The 19,208-nt window shown below is 43.5% G+C and overlaps 1 protein-coding gene across 3 annotated transcripts in view; it reads left to right on the top strand.

The window, feature by feature from the left end:
• The window catches only part of LOC119176344 (fatty acid synthase-like), a 220,445-nt gene that overhangs the window by 139,098 nt on the left and 62,139 nt on the right, over positions 1-19,208 (top strand). For all 3 annotated transcript variants that reach the window (XM_075890734.1, XM_075890733.1, XM_075890732.1), the window contains 2 exons: positions 994-1,167; positions 15,393-16,617. In XM_075890734.1, coding sequence (XP_075746849.1) covers positions 994-1,167; positions 15,393-16,617 — 1,399 coding nt within the window. The remainder of the gene's footprint in view (positions 1-993; positions 1,168-15,392; positions 16,618-19,208) is intronic.

The following is a 19,208-nucleotide window of genomic DNA, read 5'->3' as shown; positions in this document are numbered from 1 at the left end:
CCGGCATTTTTCTGGCAGATCGCACGGCAGAAGCACTTGTTTGCGGTAGAGGTATTCTTTATTTTGGGGCTCCATGAAAAGTACCCTGGGAGATTCGCAAATGAACAAGCAACTGCATCACTCTTCAATGCCCGTGCATTGGTCCAATTTGACTTCTTTCTTGAAAGTGAACATCGTCCACGTTACGCGTTTTTCTCGAACTTTCGTTCACGCATGCAATGAATCTTTTCCGCTTCTGAAGTCACAGCGTTTCTTGGAGCTTTTCTTGTACCCACTGGTGCACCCGGGCACAACACACATCGTTATGATGTCCGGATGGTCTGAGCTACAGCGCATAAGATACCAGCCACAGTAACACGTGCTCAGTGCGTCCAAACGTTGTCAATGCTTAGATCGTGCGTGCGATGTCAACAATCGGACACTTTCTTACGTCGTAGATGTCTGAGTGTCTTCGTAACTGTAGGCATCGAATTGTCTTCAGAAAACTGTGAAAGTATTCAACGTGTACAAGAAAGTGATGAGACGTCCGCACAGAACAAAAAAGCGCCACCGAACACCGGCACAGAACGCACGGAACTGCAGCGGCTGTGAAGACAGCGACAGCCAGCGGTTACTTGGCGCAAAGTTAGGCTGCGGTGCCCCCCCCCCCCCCCCATTCTTTAGGAGCAAATCACTCCCGTCTTGAATGGAGGAGTTTGAAAACCAAAACAAAATATCCATAAAAGTGGGCTCAGGCTGCCTAGTTGCTATCTTACGTTGTGAACACGTGTAATTCCACCTGGCATTACATGTATTTGTTCTCTAACACATGATCTTCGATAAAGAGAGACAGAAGAAAGTTTTGGAAGCTCCTACTTAGTGCCTCAAGCTCAAGGGCAGTACGTGCAAAAAAAAACTGCTTGAAAATTTATTTTTCTGACACCGTTCGCAATAAAGCCAAATCGTTCACAATGTGTTCCCGCAGTGCCTGACGCACGTGTATATATTTTTCAGCGCCATGTGGCAAGCTGACGTGGAGTGGAAACTGGGTGGCTTTCATTGACACCATGCTTCAAATAACCCTGCTTTACAACACAAAGCGAAACTTGAAGCTACCCACCAAGATTCAATCATGCATTATTGACCCAAGTGCCCATGCCAGCTTTGCTGAGAAAGCAGAAGCAAATGGTGAGTGATAAAATTGGGAAATATATTCTATTAGTGACATCATTATTCTTTAAATTTGCCTTTCTTATAATTGAACGGTTTGCATCCTTTCATCTTTTTGGAAATTCCTCATTATACAGAATTAAAGTAGGGCTGTTTTTAGATACTTCTGCAGGAATCGGAAGGCTGTGCGCGACGATTTGTCTTGTTGAGTGTTAGCTGCAATTTATAATTAGTTTTCTTCGGTGCCTATGACTTTAACTTTTCTCTATGTACATGGTTTTTAAACCTATACAATTAATTCAGTATGCTTTCTTTATTTGTGTCATGCATGCGTGGGGTTTCCTACAAACAAATTGGCTCGCAGCAGGATCAATATGCTTGCAGCCAGACCCGACCCTTTTAAACAGAGATTGCCATAGATTACACTTTCGAGACTGTCAGCTTAGATGCGTCAGAGCTTTTTGCTGGGGTGATGGTTTGTAGCTATAGCGCACCTGCGAGAATGATATCTCTGCAGGTACCAAAATTTATTAAGGTAAATACAGCGTTCGTTCCAGTATCATTTGTGTTTTCATAGCAAACTTGGTTGTCGTCACAATGCAATTGGTCAATAATAATAACAATATCTAGGTGTTTCGTCTTGATACAGCCATATGATTATGAAGGGAGCAGTAGTGAAGGCGTCAGGAAAACTTTATCATCAGGTGTATCTTCACCAGCACTTAAATCTACATTAACGTGTAGATTAACGTGTAACCAGCATTTCAATCTACATTAACGCTTCTAAGACTTCGCACCTATCAAAATGCAGCCACCGTGACCCAGACCTTACGGAAAGTATTGAAACAACCTAAGCGCTTCATGACAGTGGCATGTGCGCTTTAAATTCCGTAATATGCGCATTTCAGGTTGAGGTTAATGACTTTTGAAGCGTGAAAGAGGCAGTTGATCGTTTTGATGCAAGGGCCAAGGAATGAAAGCTTCCGCAACAAACTGTATTGACAGTCGAAGACAGGCAAGCACCTCAAACAGAAAATACCCACAAGATGAGAATGCACACAATAAGCGTGGACTAACAACTATCACAGCTCGACGCCTAAAGCACGCTACTCAGAAAAAGGCGCACTAAACGAACGCACAGGTGTACATGGAACGAGCACGAACAACTGCCACAATTCTTACTTTACCGTGCGGGAGCAGCGCGCTCCTTCCGCTAACGTGGCCGCTACAGGAAGCTTCTGACCTTCGTGCTCTCCCGAATCACTAGATAAGCGTGCGTGCGCAAAAAAATGGCAGCCTATCCGCGGGTTGAATCATCGAGAGTGGGGCAAAGCATCCGCCCGTCTATTCGTTCTTGCTTCCGTCCGTCTATGCGTCCGTCTGTGTGACCGTCTATGCGTTCATCCGCCCGTCCGTGCGTGCGTCTGTTCGCGCGCCCGCACGTCCATCCCTGCGTTCGTCCATGCATCCGCCCCTGAGTCCGTCCGTGCAGCCAACCATTCGTCCGTTCATGCATCTTTCTGTGTGTCTGTTCCTCCATCTAGTCAACACTCCAAGTTCCACCATCTCGCATCTTTGCATCGTATATTCCGCATATATAAGCACCACTGATATTCCAAGGACTAAACGAGAGGTGACACACGCACACTTTCTTACGGCTTGCGCTTCGTGTCTACTTCCCACCTTTAACCACCTCGAGTTCATAGTATATACTAGTTCACTCTATTTATTGCACTGTGGCCCAATGCTCGCTAAACATTTCTAAAACCGAGGAGGTTACGCCCAGCCCGTATAACGTAACAACCCTTTCTTGTCAGATAATGCTCAATGTACATGCCAATGGCTGCTAATCGGGAATGAGAGACAGGAGAATTCGGCTCTTAGTTAACGCGCACGCTGGGAGTTTTTATTGTTCAACAACGCACAGGAGAAATCTCCCACCGGCACCACCTTGCAGGTCAAAGCGTAAGACATGTTACGTACTACGACGAGAGACGAACGGGTGCTGCTTTAAGGAGCTTCGTTCCTAAAAGCCATGCCCGCGCGCACAGTGTAACAAGAACGACGCCCTTTTGAGCATGCCAAACGCGCGCACTTCGTGCCATCTCCCTATTGATGACCAAAACGCGCTAAAGTTGTGGAACTTGGAGAACCACGAAACGGTATATGGTGTATATAACTGGCTTGCGATTATCAAGCCAGAATGGAAAGGAAAAACTTTACCTTTGTCCTGTCAGACGCGCTTGGCACGTAGTAGCTGTCTGTCAGAGAGCTTGCGATTTGTGGACAACTGCTTTGATGACAATCGATTTTGAGAGAGAGGTTCCAGATTCGATGCGCGGCAACAAGGCATTCTCTTATTTGTTCCCTTTGCATTCTATTAGTATATATTTTTGACAAACCATGGAAGCCTCAAATGCGTAGCCGACACAATGGAGCTAGTAGAGCTTTCGAAGTTAATTAATGGGTGTAAGGTAGCCGACGTCAGAAGGTTTAACATGTAAAGAATTGAGCAGGCTGTAAAAAAAAAAAACGACAGAAGCCTAAAATCTGTGGAGGCAGACTTGTGCACAGGCGAAAATTGAATACATGCTTTGAAGAACAAGGAAGTAGTGTAATAATGTAATAACCAATATGAACAGGGTAGTTGAGGTGGCTGAGCAATTCTACAGAGAACTGTACAAAAGGCAAAACACCCAGCATAATATTGTGAGAAAGAATATTATTCCAGAGGAATTCGACATCCTACCAGTAACTACAAGGAAATAAAAAAAACCCTAGAAACAACGAAAAGATTCAAAACCACTGGTGAGGATAAGGTAACAACGGACCTTTTGATCGATAGATGGCGGAAAGATTCTGTTAGAAAAATTGGCCACCTAATATACGAAGTGTCTCTTGAACTTGAACTTCATTTTGCATATGTACGTGGTACAGATAACAGGAACACAGACAAAAAGCCACGTAATGGCTTGACGTGGTCTGTGTCGCTTATTCTCCCAACAAACAGTGGACCAGCAAAATCAAAAGTACAATGCATAAAAGAGAGAAATATATCAGCTGAGCCGTGGTGGACCTTAGCATAAAAAGCTTTCGAGTGCAAATATGATTTAACTCATCAGTGCAATTGAGTTAGGACTCCCTATAAAGCGAAAGTTACGGTAAACTGAAAATAATGTCGACGCAAAAAATCCACGCGTAACACCAGCCACCCGTACCAGCTGACTAAGAACCGATAAAAAATCATTGGGTGGTTCTAAGGCCGTTAGAGCTCTGGACACTACGATGACAGTGGACAATAAAGTAGCACACTTTCTATGCCTCCTAACTGCGATTGCAAAGCAACGGTCACAAACAGAACACGAAAGCCCGAAAAGAGTCAATACCCCTCAATCATGATTTGATTGTGATCCAAAAGTGCTTCTGTAAGAGCACCACGAAGCTCGGAAGAGCAGCGTTAGCTTCAATGGACGGGCGAGGTGGTAGATTTTTCTAATTTTGGTGCTAATTTCTATTTCATGAGCTGGCAGAGGGTGTGCGGAAAATGTAGTAAACGCAGGCAAGAAAGTTTTGCAACAGAATCGGCACTTGAGCAAGTTAGTTCAGATGCATGGTATAATTGTGGTTTAAGAGCAAAGAGAGGCACAAAGGAACAGAGTAAAAGCGCTAACTCGCAAGTAAAATAAAAATTTACTGGAAAGAGAAGAACATAAATGCACGAAACAAAGATAGATAGATAGATAGATAGATAGATAGATAGATAGATAGATAGATAGATAGATAGATAGATAGATAGATAGATAGATAGATAGATAGATAGATAGATAGATAGATAGATAGATAGATAGATATGTGGGGTTTCACGTCCAAATACCACCATATGATTATGAGAGACACCGTAGTGGAGGGCTCCGGAAATTTCGACCACCTGGGGTTCTTTAACGTGCACCCAAATCTGAGCACATGGGCCTACATTTCCGCCTCCATCAGAAATGCAGCCGCCGCAGCCGGGATTCGATCCCTCGACCTGCGGGTCAGCAGCCGAATACCTTAGCAGCTAGACCACAGCGCGGGGCACGAATAAAGATCAACGAATGCATGTAAAGGCTAAAAGTGCAATCGTGTCAACACAAAAACAGTCAGTTAAGAAAAGCTGAAATATTACCGGGAAATATAATTTAAAAAGGCAAACTCCTTGCTGTATAACCAAAACCGAAGGTTGGCTCGCACACTGATCAGCTCTTTTTCTATTATGGAACCTTCCGTCACCTCACGATTTAGTTGATTGTCACTTCAAAAAAGGACTTCACTGTCTTGAAAAATAAGATAGCAGCCGCACTCTACTTGCGACACCCCTGAGGATTTCAGAGATGAATCGTGCTCTCTAAAAGGAACATTCATGCACCTTCCCGACTAGCTAATGTACACTTCACCACAGCCAAACGGGACCATGTGAACGACGCCCATTGAGCAGTCTACAAACGTTTTTTCTGTTTTATACGACCTTGTAGAAATTATCTGCGCATGCGCAACAGATCTACTGCAGTTAATTTTTTTCCTACAAAAACACATCAACTTTGTACCTATTACCAAGTTGCTTTAGTTCATGTGACGTTCCATGAAGATAACGAATTACTGCTATACTACTACTTTTAGTCCTCCCACCACAACAGTTCAACTGGTTCCCACTAGAATTATGGCTGCTAATTATGTTGTTACACACGGATGTGATGACATAATTAGGATACTATGCTTGTTTTAGTTTACTTACTAGATTGCCGAAGCTAATCTTTATTCTGTTTTGGTAGGCCGTTTTCAAGGCAAAGTCCAAACAAGTGTCAATCATTCTCTTTTTGACCAGCTTTTAGTGACTCGACCTCCAAAATAGTATAGGTTTTACGGATCTAGCACAGTAATAACAGCAAACATGCTGGGGTTCGAAGACCAGGGTAATATCTAGAAAATGCAATTTTTTAACGCAGGAGTTCAAAACAAATGTTTAGTGCCATGCCTGTTTTTTCCACAACACCTTGCGAAAACATCCACAACACCTTGCGTGAAATTTAAGGAGGTAGTGAACACAATAACATCATTAACGTATCTCAATACGCGAACTTGAGTGCTGACAAATGCTTTCAAATTGACACATCATGGTTGCCAGGAATAATTTTACCTGAAAACGGAGCTACTGAAAAGCCAATGCATAGTCTCGATATCTGAACATGAATATTACTTTTCGAAACCACAAAAATTGATTTCACTCAAAGCAAAGTAATTAACGAAAACTATAAACTGAAGTTGCACACTTCCGGAAAAACTGTGCAAAAAAAGTTCATCATTATGGCTACCTGATGCAGCTTTTAACGCTTGCCATCAGCTTTTCTTGTGGTTTCCAATAGCACAAGTCCTCAATATCTATACTAAAAGCGCTGCGGCAACTAGAAGAATTTGTGCTCAGAAACTGAACCACAGCTTCGAAAATGCTGACATGAAATGAATGCGAGATAGAAAGACACTCCATATTGTTCTGCGGGTACCTAGAAATAATGTTTTGTGACGTGTCTCTTTCGGACACAATCGCTTTGACAGGCATATCGGGCATGCTCGTCGTAATAAAGAAAACATGCATCAAGTTCAGAAAACTTGAAAGGTTTCACCGTGCAAGCGAATTGTTCGAATTGCGTGACCAGAAGCAAGAAACAGGCAGTTTTCTTGACTTAATAACTATTGCAGTTTGAAGGAACAAAATTTTCACTTAGTACCTTTGAAGTGCATAACCACAAAGAGGCCGAATCTGCTACAAGAAGTGCCAAGCGCGTCTAACTCTTCTAACTCTAATTCTTCTAACGTTAGCGCCCACTCCTTCGCATCTATGCATATTTTCATTTAGCGGGAGATGGTCGAATCTTTTTTTTTAGCTTCGGGCCTCATCACTGAGCCCAATTCATCGTTGCGGGGCCTCGCAACAGACTGACTGACGCATGTCAGGAAGGAAGAGTTTCATAGCTATTGGTACGGCGCATGAAATTGCCCCTTTTAGCCAGCTGCCCAGTGTCCTAGTATATTTATTTTTGATGCCTTTGGCGAATGTTGTAGTGAGCGTAATGCTTTACTAATGCTGATGTCGTATTGTTGTGGTTTCCTATGGCTAAATGATTATCTCCTAATTAACAGACCAAATGGAGCTCTTGTGCTACTTGGTACGCGGTATAAAAAATTTGTGATATAACACAAGGCAGAAGAAGAAGAGAGCACTCGTACCAACCCACAACTTGCTGATCACCATAACAGAATGACATAAGACCTGAATTCCTCAGGAATTGCTGGAAGATGCTATCAGCTACCATTGCCCCTACGCTGTGGTCTAGTGGCTAAGGTACTCGGATGCTGACCTTCAGGTCGTGGGATGAAATCCCGGCAGCGGCGGCGGCGTTTTCGATGGAGATGAAAATGCTGTAGACCCACGTTCTCAGATTTGGTTGCATGTTAAAGGACCCCAGGTGGTCGAAATTTCCGGAGCCCTTCACTACGGCGCCTCTCAAAATCAAATTGTCACGTGATTACGGGTAGAACACAGCATCCGTTCACAGGAGCACCAGCACTGTATGTCGAGCCAAACCAGGCACGAAGACCACGAGCGCAACAACCAGTCTTCTTCTTGTCACAATGGTACATACACGCCTTGGCATGGCTCAATCTCGTTCCATGCCCATGACATTAACCCCCTTCCAAAACAAAGTACCGCCTTGATGCTCAATGCCGGTTAGAAGTGAAAGTAATAGCATACACGCACGAAGACGCGTGATGAAGCGATGTGAGGTGATTTGGGGGTAGTATGGCTTCATTCGTTACACAAGAAAAATGGCCGCCTGCTTCGAATGTCGAGATTGCCGAGCAGTGTCTTCAAGCAAGACTTCGTAGTTGATATCTGTGAGGCGCCGTAGTTATCTATAAGGACCGAAGTAGCGGTAAAGGAACTTTTTCGAGTGGCCCCTTTGGAGAACGGGAATCCACAGCCATATCAGATTATTGGGCTTGCAAATAACATGGCGATGAGGAGAGTTGTACCTCAGTGAGTCGATGCATTGTTGTTTTCGGATACACTAGAGTGCAAGCTGGCAGGCCGCGTTGGCGTGCTGGATAAAGTCATTCGCATCAGCCGGAGTATCGGTCATGTCAGATATGAGCATGGCATTCCGCATCGTAATTGTTTCTTGACCGTGAAGCAACAGGAAAAAGTTAAACCTGTAGGCTCTTGAACCGCAGTGTTGCAAGCAAACCTTGCGTATGGCGAAATTTCATCGAAGTTTTTGTTATCGCGTTCGTCGTAATAAAGCCAGCATCTCAGCAAGCGTCTTGTTTAAACTCTCTGTTAGAACATTGGTTAGTGGATGGAATGCTGTCGTTTTGCGATGAGCTGTATCACTAAGCCTCATGACGTCTAGCATCAGTTGCGTTGTAAAGGCTTATCCACGGTCAGTGATAACAGCTGTTGGCTCCATGGCGGAGGACGATGTTGTACATGAAAAAATACGCAATCTCATTGGCGGTGCTTCGTGGTAGGACTTTTGTTTCGCAGTACCTTGTTAAATAGTCAGTAGCGACCACGATCCAGTCATCATGTTACTTGAGAAGAGCCCAAGGAAGTCCGTGCAGATTTGTTCAAACGATTGTGATGGTGGCGCAATAGGCTTCATTAAACCAGCAGGGCGCACAGGTGGGGCTTTATGGCGCTGGCAATGTTTACACGTTTTAACGTAATCCTTGGCATCCTGGGTGAGCTTTGGCCAGTAGTAGTGAGTCCGAATCCGGACAAGGGTACGTGTGTATCTTAGGTGGTCGTAGAATGGCTTGTCGTGGCAGGCAGATAAACTGTCAGCGTGTAGCTCTAGTGGAACGACGAGCAGGTATTCAGTCCCATAAGGTTCTAGGTTCTTTTTGTAGAGGATGTCGTTGTGGAGACGAAATGACCTTGAACGTGCTAATCCCAGGGGTGAACTCGATCTGTGGCCTTCCAGATATTGGATTATTTGTCGAAGCTCTGAATCATTCTGCAGTTATTTGGCTAAGTCAGATTCAATGACTGCGCAAACAGAAGGGCCGTTGGTATCATGATCGCTCGATGTCAATGCGAGGGGAGCGCACGAAAGGCAATCGGCATCAGTTTGCCTGCGGCCCGACTTGTACACGACTGTTACGCCAATTTCTTGAAGGCGCGAGCTCCACCTCACGAGGTGCCCTGCAGGGTTCATGAGGTTGGCCAGCAAATAGTAGGCTTGATGGTCCACGCGCACGATACTGCGCACGAGCTTCATCAGGTCTCTTATAGTTGTGACATCAGGCGTTGCCAGGGCTGATGACACTGATGAAAGACTGCCAGGACGCTCATACTGAGACGCACGCTGCCTTTGCATTCCCACCGTATTCGTGGCTTCGTGTAGGAAATTCGATACTGTGCAGAGAGGGTAGCACTATTAAATGTGGAGTGGTGGAAGGGTCCAGCGAACAACTGCTCCTTCGCCCTCCGCATCAGTAGGCGCACCTTCTCTTCCATCAATCAGGAGTCAGCTCGCCTGAACATCCGCGACATGTCCTCAACGAACATGGTAAAACTCTCGTTCGGGCGCTGATTTCGGGAATCGAACAGCCGTTCCGTTTGCTGCTTTTGGTCAGAGCTTCGGTAGGTATTCCGCAACTGGTTACAAAACTCTCGTCAGGTTGTCATAGCGGCTTCATTGTTTTTGAACCAAATTTGCGCAGAGTCTTAGAGGTAAAAGTATTTGATTGATTGATATGTGGGGTTTAACGTCCCAAGGCAGTTTTCGTCGGTTTCTGATGTCAATTTTCTTGATGGATACAAGTGTGAAAGTGTCTACAGGAAGGGTCGTCGAGGAGGCGGTTGTTCACTTTATATCAGAAATAACCTGAACTACTTTGTTCTCGCTGAATTTTCAGCTGTTAACGATGATTATGAGTCAATTGCTGTCAAATGTTGTAGTACCGTGATTGCGGCTATCTATCGCCCCCCTTCTGGTGATTTTCATGAATTTAGTTTGTCTGTTAGCAAGATTCTTGAGTACGCTACCATGACAGGTCTGTCGGTTGTTCTGATTGGTGATTTTAATATAAATTTATTATTATCCAATTCTCAAACACAACGTTTTAAAGATGTCATAGAGTCATTTCATTGTTCTAACACTATAAACCGGGCCACTAGAATAACACCAGATACAGAAAGCTTAATTGACTTGTGCATAACAAATCATGATAGCGCTGATGTATTTTCAGGAATTCTCACTTTCGATATTAGTGATCATCTGCCAATCTTTGTTTTCGTTCCGCGCCCCAAAAGTAAAAACTGTCATGCACGCAGTGCTCCATTTTTTAGAAGAAATTTTAATAATGGGGCACTGAATGCATTTAGGTCATTGGTCGAAAATATTGATTGGACAGATGTATACAACGAGAAAGATCCGAATTTATCCTACAATTTATTTTTGCAGAAAGTTAAGCACTCGTATGACTCTGCTTTTCCACTACATTCAGTTAAAGGTAATCGAAAATCTAGAAAACCATGGGTTACTCGTGAGTTATACCATAGAATTAGAATGAGGGACAGATTATTTGACACTTTCATTCGTGTAAAAGACGAAACAATTCTTCGGGAATATAAAAAGCTCAGGAACAAGCTCAATTCGGATCTTCGGAAAGCTCGCACTCAATATTACCAAGATGTGTTTGCGTCGATATCAGGTGACCCCAAAAAAATATGGGCTACAATTCGTAAACTCAAAGGCAGCTCAAATATTATGATCCCTAGCACACTTATGTTTGATGATGTGGAATATACCAGTACTCCACTGGTGAACAAATTTAATGATCACTTTTTGCATGCTGGTATTGCAAATAATCCTGGTACTAACAATCTTACAAATGATCTATGTGGATATATATCATCTCACAGTACCAACTCCATATTTCTGTCTCCGTGCACTGCAGATGAAATTTGTAAATTAATCAAATCTTTGAAAACAGATAGCGCAGCCGGATATGATGAAATCAAAGCGAGACCAATTATTCATGTTGCTGATATACTATGTGCCCCGCTTTGTCATATATGTAATAGCGCGCTATCTACCGGGATCTTTCCTGCTAGTATGAAAATAGCCAAAGTTGTAGTCTTGCATAAAGGTGGATCCTTGAATGATCTGAATAACTACAGGCCCATATCTGTGCTACCTCTTTTTTCTAAAGTATTAGAATTAGTTGTAAAGTTTAGGTTAACCCAATTCTTGGATGAAAAGCGGGCACTTGTTGACAATCAATTCGGCTTTCGCAAGAATAAATCAACCGAGGAGGCACTGCTGAGTGTTAAAGAAGAAATAATTGAAAATTTTGAAAACAGGTTATTTACTGTTGGAGTTTTTCTTGACTTCAGGAAAGCTTTCGACTCTATAAAGCATCACATTTTGTTTCAAAAACTTCCCGAATATGGAATTAGAGGCGTTACCTTAGAACTGATAAAGAGTTATTTTTCAGATAGATTTCAATTTGTAAGTCTTAATAACATAAGCTCAGAGATGAAGCAAATAATGTGCGGCGTACCTCAGGGGTCCATCTTGGGTCCTCTATTTTTTATAATTTATATCAACGACATTGTGAATATACCACTTACGCCTAAAATGGTTCTCTACGCCGATGATACCAGTTTATTTTTCTCTGGTCATAATTTAGCTGACTTGGCAATAGTAACAAACAATTGGTTGCACCAGCTGCTGATTTGGTTGTCCCTCAACCAGCTCCAGTTAAATGTTACTAAAACGAAATTCATTGTTTTTAAACCTAAGAATAAACCCGATGTCACTGACATTTCTCTTCGTTTTGATGCTTCCGCTATTGAACGGGTATCTGTATTTAAGTTTCTGGGAGTATTGTTCGAAGAACATTTGAGCTGGACTCATCACGTAAACAAATTACATACTAGCATTTCCAGGTCCAATCGAGTGTTTTACAATATCCGGCATCTGGTTCCGACTTGGCTAAAACGTCAGCTGTACTATACACTCATACATTCTCAACTATACTACTGCCTCTTAGTCTGGGGTACTACAAGCAAAACAAACTTAATCAGGCTGACACTCCTCCAAAAACAAGCTGTTCGACACATAGAAAACCTTGCTTATCTTGACCATACAGCACCGTTTTTTTTAAAAAATGAGATATTAAAAGTGGATCAGCTATACTCCCTCAAACTTGCTACATACATACACAGAAAGATGCGTCAAAATGAATCTATGTTTACACACATGTACTTGACTAACCGCAATCCATATATTTTGCGACACAGCCACCTCGAAGTTCCGTTTTGCAGAACAAAATACGGTACTAAACAGCTAAAATACATGATCCCTAGTTTCCTAAACCAGCATCCACAATTACTTAGCAATGTGTATGAAGTTTCATCTAAATCCCTGTTTAAGCGTGTTGTTAAATTATATTTGCGGTCTTGCATGCCCTTCATAGTATGAGTAGACCTCTAACAACATGTGGCTTAAGACCTGTTACATTAAAGAACTCAATTCTACTATTCCTATATGTATGTCGTCGTCCCTTGCAAGTAGCGCTATGTCATGTTTCTTTTTTCCGTGCTGAGCTTCCGCTTTCTAATGTATAATTTCTTACTGATAGCCACAACCCTGTTGGACAGTGCTTGGGTGGTAGGGCCATTGTCAGGCAGTTAATTCTGCCTTTAGCCATACCATCCCTCGACATGTATTATGTTGAAAATAAACAATTCAATTCAATTCAATTCAATTCAAAACCACTATATGATTATGAGAGACTCCGTAGTGGAGGGCTCCAGAAATTTAGACCACCTGGGGTTCTTTAACGTGCACCCAAATCTGAGCACACGGGCCTACAACATTTCCGCCTCCATCAGAAATGCAGCCGCCGCAGCCGTGATTCGAACCCGCGCCCTGCGGGTCAGCAGCCGAGTACCTTAGCCACTAGAGAGGTAAAAGTAGATATACCGAAGATTTCGGTGCTAGTTCCACTCGTTGACGCTGGCGCAACGGTTGTAGTCGTCAAGCCAGTCATCGGTATCCTTGTAAGGGTCACCGTGGAACGGCTTCAGGGTTCGCAGGGCCCTGGAGAACAATAGATCAGGCAGTGTCGACGCCTCTTGAGGTTACGTTCCCGCACTGGCCATAGTTCTGTCGAGTGGTGGAGTGGGCCCAAATTCCGGTGGTAGGCCTAGGTGTCGCTGGCTAAACCGTAGGTCAGCTGGTTCTTCCAAGACGTTATTAGTGCCGGGATCTTCCTGCTGATTGCACTGCATACAACACCACCCAGCAGCTGCACTAGAAAATGTCACGTGGCTACAGATAGAACAAAGCGTCTGTTCACAAGAGCAGCAGCACTGGACGTCGAGCCAAACTGGGCCCCAAGACCACGAGCACAACCAGTCTTCTTCTTTTTCACAATGGCACATAGACGCATTGGTATGGTTCTATCTCCTTCTATGCCCGTGGCAATATTGTGGTTTCGGGGCATTAAACCACACATAGCATATCAGCTAATGGCTACAAGATAGATTTAAAGACGGTGCACATACACACTACGTGGCATTGTTTGTTATGTAAAAAGCCTCAAAAAATTTTCTAGCTACCTGGTTTCAAATTTTCTCATGCAACAAGGTCTTGAAAGAAAGGGGCGAGCATGCTCACAATTTGCAGGACGAAAACAAGTGTATTCCTGGCACATTGATAAGGAAGGCTTCGCGGATAAGGAAGGCTTCGCGGTTTGTCAATGTGGTTTTACAAGTTGTATGTCACAGGTTAATTTTTTATCTTTGTCAGAAACCAGGGCGCATTGCTGCGAGTGCAGTTATGATTGGAAAATATCACGGAAATATGGTGTCTGCTCACGGTATTCTACATGCTGTGAGCGACATTATGCATATACGGTATAATATCCTACAATTTTTTTTTCTCTGTAGGTTCCGTCCCTTTGTGCGTGGTGTTTATTTTCTTTGGCAAGCTATGAGTAACATTAGATACAACTGAGTGACAGAAATAAGCTTTTTGCATACCTGACCCCTGATAATCGAAATTTCGACCATCAGGTGTTTGCAAGACATGTTCAGCGTCCAATGCAGCTCATGGCCACAATGCCTCTCGACCCTTTTGAAGTGTGCCGATTGAAACTTGGGAAAATTCCTTTTGGAACAAGAATTTTACGGACATGGCCTCAAGAACAATGTACCAGGATTACGAATGCCTTCGGAGTGTAAATCTTGAGAATGCGCGTCCCCTTTTTTTAAACAAGTTTGCGTGTGAGAAGTTGAAATTAAGTGGGTAGAGAATTACTAAATGCTTTTAGCCTAAACAAAAATTGTGCCCAATGTGTCAGTGAGCTGTCCGAATGTACATAATTCACCCATTAGCACTTTTAGGCAATTCTTCATAACTCAAGGTGGTATGTCTTTCTGTCGCAGTCAATAGCATTGTGACTCGCGCATGCACTCGAAGTCAACTAGGATGTGATGTTCTTTCAAATTGATGAGTAGTGAGCTGGCACCAGTGCTGTCTTTTCTTGCCCTCCTTCTTTTGTGCCTCCAATTTTCACTTGAGGAGTAGGAAGCATCCGCTAGCTCCCACGATATCCCTGATATTCTCGTAAAATGTAGAGCCTAACCCATTCTCTTCCATACGCTGAAGAATAAACCGAGCTGAGATTCGAAAGGGCCCTTCCTCGGCCATAGATAACAGTTTAGCATCGCAGTAGACAGCCGCCAAGATAATAATTAGGAGCTGAGTTTCTAGAGAAATGCTTTAGTGAGTGCGCACGCATTTTTAATTGCATTGTTCGGTGAATAACATGAATGAATGACGCGATGAAAATTAAAGAAGGTGAGAGGTGGGTGCTTTCTCGGTCATTAAGGCATATTTCAAGTCTCCCAAAAATGTTGGAAGGCACTCTATTGAGTAGGTGCGCTTGCTTGGCATTTTGGGTAACAAATGTAAAAATTAAACGTTCTCTGCGACCCATTGAAGGCTGGTTGTTCATACGTTGTTTATAAGCTATCACCAGCTTGTAAGTATCATTACCAATGTAATCAGCACAACAGTCCGATCAGTTTACTTTTTAGACGAATTATACGCTTGCCTGGTTTTATGTACCTGCCTTATTTCAAGATTCATATTGCTTGAAATGTGACTAGTTGATACTTTTTTGTGCAGGCATTCAAGTTGTCTACGATGAGTGCCTCAATGTGGTCCAAGCTGGAGGCGTAGTTGTGAAAGGCTTAAACGCAAGCACTCCAACAATGCGCGTCCTAGATCATACACTGGTAATTAATGAGTACAGCTTTGTGCCCTACGTAGACAGTGAGGTTACTCAGCAGGACAGACAAGCTGTCATTCAAGAATACATTGACGTCTGCAATAGCGTGGCTGGGCGAGCGCTGAAGAAGCTCAGTAGCATTCACTGCAGCCTACTTGAACTTCCAGAGCAGGACAGCCTACTTCAAGAAAACTGGTCTCAAATGACTCTGGATAACAACCCCGAAAACCATGGCCTTCTAGAGGTCCTCGGAAGGGTCGCTGAACATATAGAAACATTCCCTTCGTCATTGGAAGAATTCACGAGATCACTTTTGAGCACCCACTTCAACGAACTTGAAAGTGATGTTGTTATGACTGCGCTTTTTCAAGAAGACCCCTTGCGGCACATTCTTGATGTCGTCGTAGAGAACACTAGCCTGAAGTCACTCTTGGTTCTTGAAATCGCATCACCAGGCGCTGAAACTTTCTTGACATCACGAGTTTCTTCATTCATCACCATGAGCAATATGTTACTAAATGTCGACTACACTATTGCTCAGCATCCTACGGAGAATCGCCTGCTAGAAAACGTTCCAGTAAATGCAAAAATTGTAAAGTGGGATCCCATGTCTGACACTATAGAACAACTTCCTAAAGCTCATTTGGCTCTGGCCTGCTTTGGACCTTGGCGTTCTTACAGTCCCGATATTCTGGCGGACAAACTTCCAGAGCTGTGCAAAGAACAAGGCTTTGCGCTCATATACCACCGTACCGCTATGACTCCGGCGGAATCATTCTTATCAGCAGTCGCAAAGCATGAATTTAAAGTGCACACCACTGAGGAAATGGAAAGATTGTTGCGCTCGCAGGGTTTACAGTTGGTGGCCCGAAAATCAAACAATGTTTCTACACTCTTGCTCGTAAGGAAAATGGCCGTGACCATTGAAACAGCCAATCCAATACTTATTGGAGTGAACAATGCCAGATATGACTGGGTTGAAGTGCTGAAGATGAAGGCTTTCGAAGTAGAACAAAAGCCCCCAGGCCACAATCTCTGGCTCATCGCGGAAGACTGTGCCATCAGCGGTGTGGTTGGCTTGACTAACTGCCTTAGGTTGGAAACTGGTGGAAGCCGCATAAGGTAAGTGCCCTAACTAAACCGCTTCGCACTTTACATATCATTTTAATGGTGATTCCAGATTGAAGATGTGTGAAAATAATTGCTAGTTTCAATATATGACTTTAAACCAAAAACGCCGGCACATCCCTCGCTACATGGGAATCGATTTCACGCGAACCAGTCGGTAAGTAGCATACTGTGTGGATATTTTGTTTAAGTTGAGCCGTTACGATGTAGATCAACGTCCTTCGGTAAACTGACCAGTTGTGAAGGTACGATGCGCTAACAAAACGCGCCGATTTGGAGGGGAATCGGGGTAGCTCCGAGTCAGTTGTAACATCAGCACTCATGTTAAAGTGAAGTCAGTTCTGTCAGAGTATAAAGAGCAGTCGAGGGTTCTATGATATGCATATAATATGTATTGTTCATCGAGGTACCCAAGCAATGCTTGCGTTGTCGATGTTTAATACGGTGTTATAAAAGCGCGCAGCCTACACTCCTATGCCAATTGGCTTTGACGGACATGAAGCTTACGCAAAGTCTCTTTCCGATGATGGTAAAGAGCGATATTGTTGCTCTGTGACAGAATAAATGACTGTGGTACAGCATGCCTGGCTTCGATTCGGGTCGCTACGCGATTTCAGTTTTTAGGTTCCATTGGGATCTTTCGCACATTGCCAACGCCGTCGAAGTTGGTACTGGCTTTTCTCGAATCGCGTCGAGATTCGCTGTCTACTCTCACTATCTATGGGTTGATAACGAGATATTCACAGGTGGCGCAAGCATTTAACGGACTGCGTTATTCGGGTAAAATCTATACGACACTGGTGCTAACGTTTCGTGACGTGCCCAACAGGTATGTCACGTTGTTCGTGTCATGCACGCCAACAACTTTGTATCACAAAAGCACCGACGAAGTCTCTTAGACATACCGATTGAGTATCTCTAGTTAAGCGCTGAAACGCGTATCACAAATGTACTTGTATTGCTGTGGTTAAGTACTTTGCATCGGTTATATCGCGATACTAAGCAGGACACGGATATCTTATTATTCTTTTTTCTGTCAGTGCTGACTTGTTTCTAACGGGGAAGAGATGACTTTTTTTTTGGTTGACGGAAATGCTGTTCTCAGTGAACTGACAAGGGGGCATAACAATGAAGCAGAATTTCCCGCTTATGAGTATGGTACCTATTTGTTCCACTACTGCTACTTAGGTATTTCGCTAAGTAAAGCCAAACCGACGCTGACATAGGCCGAAGACAGCCTATCATACGCCATGATATTGCCGAAGTAGAGTTAGCGCAGCGATATACTTAACAAAACATATACTCCGTGCAATGTGAATGTGTAGCTTTTGCGTAATTCACTGGATGCAACTTTTTTCGGTTGGCCATAGCATCATGGAAATGTAGCGTTGCGTTGAAGCGCTCCTAAGCTATCTAGAGTTCGAAACTCAGTTCCCGTCATGCAGTTGTGCCCAGGTCTTCAACAAACTAATAGCTCTGAATAATTTGTGAAATGAAGCTGTGTTAGCGTAGTGACAAACGCTCGGTGATCCGAAATGGGACCTGTCTTCTTCCTTTTTTTACTTCGCTACAATTTCATTGGCTGCAGGTCTTTCCTTCTGACCTAGTGCTCCTCCTGACCACTGAAGGGAAGAGCAGCGGATACATAGATACAAGTGGTCAAAATAACTTTTGTCCGCTTAGAGATACTTTCACATTCATTAACAAAGAAATTACATGACGTTAGTGCATTGAATGTCTAAAGCCTACATCTTGCCTACTTCCTAACTTCAGGAAACGCATATTGAATTACAGACGTGTCATAGGTCCAACCACAGCGAAAAAAAAACACGTGCTTCAGAGTTTCATGTTGCAAGTTCACCAGAACATTATATTGAACAAGCAGAAATGAAAGTCAAGAAGAATATAGGGGATGTAATTAATAGTTACCATGATTTTACTGTGCAGAAAGTAAAGCGAAGGAAAACATACCTTGCCACTGGCAGGGACCAAACCAGCGACCTTCAAATAACACGACCGCAGTTCTACCAACTGAGCTACAAAGGCGGTTATTCCTCGTCCACTTTATGAGGTGTATATGTGCATTTTAATCGGGGGAGTGTTTAGAAGCACAGATATTTGGTCAAGTTTGCACAGATCCATATAGGCATTAGGAGCGCGTATGCAGAGAAGATGCAAGAGACATAATTACAACAGCGCTCATTTGTACGATTTTTAATCTTGCAACTTGTCTACTTACGCGCTCTCAATACCACATTGGTAGTGTTAGACAGCGCCCCTAGAGGTACTGACGAGGACTGTCAGATTTAAGATGCTCTCCCAGGTATAAAAATTGACCCCGTATGTGTATGTTACGCTGTAAATGTCGTCGAAACACGATAGTTTTGCGTCTGGAGAGAGTGAACAACACGTTTACTTGATGTTTTGCACAAGATAATTGGTGAAATGTATTCCGGAGGCGCTGCGTTAGAGTGCCTCGAGCCTGTAGTGGAGGCGAACGAGTGCATCAAATCACGTCACACATGAGACATGAGTGCTATCTGGCAGTTATCCTGGAAAACGACGCGCGTAGCGGTGCGTGCCCG

This window comes from Rhipicephalus microplus, chromosome 3 (genome assembly GCF_043290135.1).
Source record: "Rhipicephalus microplus isolate Deutch F79 chromosome 3, USDA_Rmic, whole genome shotgun sequence".
Lineage (NCBI taxonomy): Eukaryota > Metazoa > Arthropoda > Arachnida > Ixodida > Ixodidae > Rhipicephalus > Rhipicephalus microplus.
Note: the sequence above shows the minus strand (reverse complement) of the source record. Positions and strands in the feature narration are given on the sequence as shown.